This window comes from Anastrepha ludens, chromosome 6, assembly GCF_028408465.1.
Source record: "Anastrepha ludens isolate Willacy chromosome 6, idAnaLude1.1, whole genome shotgun sequence".
NCBI lineage: Eukaryota > Metazoa > Arthropoda > Insecta > Diptera > Tephritidae > Anastrepha > Anastrepha ludens.
The window spans coordinates 42355169-42360230 of NC_071502.1; the positions used below are offsets into that span (position 1 = coordinate 42355169).

Sequence of the window (5062 nt, forward strand, 5' to 3'; positions counted from 1 at the left end):
AACAAATGTGGCCGTGTAATATCAGTGGGGGCTGGAATATTGCAATAATCCGATTGTAATGCACACCGTATGGCAAGTTGCGACGTCTTGTTTGAACCAAATGTCATTGATGTTTACTTGATTAATTTTTGGAAACAAAAATTTAGTCAGCTTGCCTAAATACCGCTCGTCATTCACTGCAACGGCAGCTCCATCCTCATTTCGTAAGAGCAGATTCGAACGTATTGATTGATTATTTCAAAGTAAATTTCCACAATTGAGAACCGTTGTTCTTGCCAAATCTTAGGTTAGGTTAGGTTAGGTTGAAGCGGTTGTCCTGTGGGACACACTCAGGCTCATAACCCATTGTGATGCCGCGTGGGGAGCTTGCCCTATTTCCCCTAAAACCATTATGTGCTTTTGAAAAATTTTACAATATCTCCTATTTCTGCGGAACTGAGATCTTCCAATTCTTTAAAAAATTGTCTGTCTAGAATAGCAAATCTGCTTCTTGGTAGAACAGGACAATGGCACAGAAGGTGTAGGATTGTCCCTTCCTCTTCCTCATCAAGACAACTTCAACAGAAGGCATGTGCTTGCACACCCATCCTTTGGGCGTGCCTATCTATTAGACAATGTTCCGTTATGACTGAAATCAGTGTGCTAAGACTGTGTTTATTTTGACTTAGCAAAGATTCTGTGCGTTTAGCACTAAGAGTCGGCCACAGTTGATGGGCGATTTTGCAGGTGGCATGAATGCTGCAGAAGCTATCAGCATGCAAAAAAGGAAAAACCAACGTTACCGGAATGACCCGGAGTTATATCAAGCCAAGGACTGTCACTTCAGTAGCATTCACCATACAACAACAACAATGCTCTATCTGGGTGTAAATTTAACTCTTCAGGTAGGCAATTCTTTACTGTGTTGGAGGACCTCAGCTCTGTAGAAATCAAGGATCTTCTAAAGTTGCTTACTAATTTACGCTGGTTTCATGCGGCGTCATTGGGGTTATCAGCCTGAGAGCATCCCATAGTGGACAACCTCTAACTAATTATCCCACCCAGCGGAGCTATTGTTTGCAGCGGTGGCTACCTAGCGGTGGCAAGCAAGTACCAGATATGCTAGCAACAATTCACTCAAACTTCACCACAATTCTTTTAAAAGTATAAAAATGTATGAGCCACAAGTAAAAACAAAAATTAATTCACATTTACATATAAATATAGGATATGAATAGACGAAACTCTGGCAGACTGGGAGGTAACGAACAAATTTGTATGAAGCCAATTTTTTTCTTTTTGTTTTTTTGTTAATAAAATGTTGAAAACCCAGCGAAGCAATAAATTGCAGAAAACTTTATTACATATATACACACATACATACATAACTTGTGTTTTGCCACTTAAGTAAAAGTGTGAATTAAAATGTCCGCTCTACTAAATCGTTACGAGTCCTCTTCTCTTTCGCCGCAATTGTATGCGACTATATGCGTACCCAGAGAAGAGTATATCTTCTGCACGTGAGACTTGAAACCACGTTTTCATATCCGTTTCAAATGCGAATGCTGGCAATGAATTCAAATCCAAATGATAACCGCGCAGGTAGTACAGTGTGCCGTGCTTGTAAGGACAACCTTGCAACAAATTACTAAATTGATTAATTGAAGTCAAAACCTGCTGTATAAATGGCACTTGGTTTTTATTTGCCATCATTTGACAGCCATTCAAACGCGTCAAGTTCATGAGTACGAAATCTGCGGGACGTCGTGGCAATTTGATTAGTATATCCATACTGAACTGACTTAAATCCTTTTTGAATTGTAGTTCTGCAAACACGCTGCTACGTTTCGAATTCTTGCTCACTTTACAGGACAATTTGGCAATGTAACCTTTGGGATCGTTAACTGTACAATTGAATTGTTTATAGATGATTTCTAAGTTGCTCTGTAAGTGACGATTTGGAATGCAGAGAAGTGGGTTAATCGAAGAAAAAAAATATATCAATAAAATAAAAATTAATGAAGCATTTGTGGTTGACAGCACAAGTACTCACCTTGGAGCGTGCATTTTGTATAAGTATAAGAGGTTGCAATAACAAAACTAGAAATATTTGATTTAAATATTTTGAATGTTTCATCTTGGCCCGTCAATTATTGATTGTGAAAATTTAGCAGCTACTGAGTTGTGTTACCGAATGTCAGTACCAGCTAAAAAAATTTGATTTCTTCATGTACACTTGTTAGAAAAAGTATACATACACGTTTCTTAGGGAACTATGTATCAAAAAAATCGTGGAGTGGCTTACATAAAAATGTATTATACTTAAATTTCTCGGATGACTTTTCTGGCAGGATTAGAGGAAACTAGCATATAGTAGCGAGCGATTCCATGTCAATTGATCCAAACATAAGATTTGGGGTATATTTGTAGGCTCGAGTATAGTAAGAAGCAAAATTAAAAAAAAATCTAATTTTAAGATTAATTCAATGCTCAAAATTCGGCTTTACAGTTTTTAAAGGTGTAATATCATTTTTGTGAACCTATGAAAAACCCCGTTTAATTGCTTATAAAAAGGGGCTTGCGACACTTCGATCGATTTGCAATTGGACGTAATATACGAGTACGTATGCCAGCGACCACTGTAGCCGAATTATTTGGTGGGTGACAACCATTCGGAAGCGCACAGGTTCGAGTCTATACTTGAAACACTTAAATTACAGAAAAAGTTGTTTTTCCTCATATCTGCCATTCAGAGGCGTCTTAAAACTGTAGGTCCTCCATTTGTGGAGCACCACACAGGATGAACTTAGTAACTGCAATTCAGGAAACCAAATATTGTTATAACATTAAGAAAAACTGACGATAGGTAAGAAGAATACAGAAGAAATTATCTAGAAGGCTAATGTACAAACCTGAAATCTCTTAAATTTATGTTAAAAAGTCAGCACTGGGATGCTCAAGCTTTAGCCTCACCAAAACAGGAAACCACAGCAGTAGTGAAACCGAATATCCTTAAAATTATGTCGAATCTGTCTGCATGGACTTGCAAGGGACAGTGTTCGCTTAAAATAACCAACACTAATGAAAATTGCGATTTTTTTAGGTACATCGACTTTGTAATCCTTTCAGTCAATGTTTTCGTTCAGTGGTATGACAATCCATTGATTGTAGATTCATTTAAAGGCATTTGATCGGTAGATTCATTTAAAGGCATATTTGTTAAGCTTAGATAAGTTGCATACTATTTAACTGGGTTGTCGCTTGTTAAGTTAGGTTAGGTTGAAGCGGTAGACACGCTGAGGCTCATTGCCTATTGTGATGCCGCATTTGGAATTTATTCTATCCTAAAACCAGTGCGTACTTTTCAAAAATTTTAGAAGATCGCCCAATTCCACAGTACTAAGATATTCCAATGCAAATTGTTTACCTAAAATGGTAAATCTACGTCTCGATAGAGCACAACAATGGCACAGGAGGTGCGAGATCGTATGTTCCTCAGAACGGATGTGTTTGAACACCCATTCGATGTGTGCGTGTCTGCCTATTATATATACATATATATATAATTGGGCCCACAAACTTTTTGGGTGTTTGGCCCAGCTCCTCCTCCTATTTGTGGTGTACGTCTTGATGATGTGCCACAAATGGAGGTACCTACAGTTTCAAGCCGACTCCAATGGCAGATATATTTATGAGGAGCTTTTTCATGGCAGAAATACACTCGGAGGTTTGCCATTGCCTGCCGAGGTGCGACCGCTATTAGAAAAATATTTTTCTTAATTTGGTGTTTCACCGAGATTCGAACCTACGTTCTCTCTGGGAATTCCGAATATTAGTCACGCACCAACCCACTCGGATGCGGCGAATGAAGACCATTGTATTAAGAGCTCTGAAAAGAGGGTAAATAGTCAAGAAGGGAAGCAGAAAAGTATCAGAGGAAGATATAGGAAAGAAGGGAAGAGAAATAGAGGTAGGTAGTCCTGTGCGAACTTTCGAGATTCTTTGGAAAATTTGTAAATATCCTCCAATTTTAGAGAACCAATATTACTCATACTCACGATGTCGGAACCCAAAATTCGTAGCCTTGCTCTAGCAAATGCAGGACACGCACAGAGAAAGTGCTCAGTGTTATCCGCCTCCTTCAAGCAAGATAGGCACATTGAGTCCTCAATGATTCCTATGGCGGTTATATACTGACCCCATGGGTTGTGTCCTGTAATAATACTGACCATCAGCTGAACGTCTTTCCTTCCAAGTTTTGGTCGAAAGTTTGACAGTTTTCTGTTCAGACTTATCACAAAACACTTTGCAGCTCTGCAGCATTCTAGACCGGACCAAAGCTGGCCTCCAAAGCCACTAGAGTAGTGGGAAGCCGAAAACTGAAGGAGGTCCCCAAGGGTTCGGAATATACACCTCCGACCAATCTGTCCTCAAGCTTTGAGCCATCTGCGTATACATCCATGTACTCGTCCTGTCTTACATAGTTCCGTTTTCACTCTTGGCTTAAGGGTAGGAGAGTCGTGAACGTTGTAGTGGCAAGTTTAGGTGGTAGTGTATAGTCCAACAGTCTGAGAAGGTCCGAAATTCCAGCTAGGATTATACCGTGGCCATAGCTCGTGTTTGACCTCATACTTAAAGTGCTCAAACTTATTGCCGCACTGCGCGCGCTATATCGTGCCTGCAGATCTACCGGAAGGAAGTTTAATGTGGCATGTAATGCTTTCGATGGTGTGTTTGGCATTACCAGAGTTATGAGGACAAATGCAGCGATTTAAACCTTATCAACTCTTTCAATGTTAACACCCCTCGCGCCTTCCACCATACTACAATACCATAATAGAGAATTGGCCTAACTACTGCTGTGTAGAGTCATTGTATTATTCTGGGTTCCAATCCCCATTTTTTCCAATTAGCCTTCCGCAGGATTACGACGCCCTCATTGTTGTGCGTGCTCTGCGTGCGGCTGTGAGCCCCCAATTTAGCTTCCCATCCAGCACAAGACGTAGATATTTAGCCCTCTTGTTCTCTTTAGCGGTTTCCTCCTGTGAATATTTGTTTAAAAGCGGGTGTTCTTTGTTCCCTG

At 39.9% G+C, this 5062-nt stretch overlaps 1 protein-coding gene across 1 annotated transcript; it reads right to left on the reverse strand.

Annotated features, from left to right (window-relative positions):
- Window positions 1–1382: 1382 nt before the first annotated feature.
- On the reverse strand, window positions 1383–2116 carry LOC128868545 (uncharacterized). The gene is made up of 2 exons (XM_054110757.1): window positions 2033–2116; window positions 1383–1923 (listed from the first exon to the last, which is right to left on the reverse strand). The coding sequence occupies exons 1-2, from the start codon at window positions 2114–2116 to the stop codon at window positions 1417–1419; spliced, it is 591 nt and encodes a 196-aa protein (XP_053966732.1). The 3' UTR covers window positions 1383–1416.
- Between the last annotated feature and the right edge of the window lie 2946 nt (window positions 2117–5062).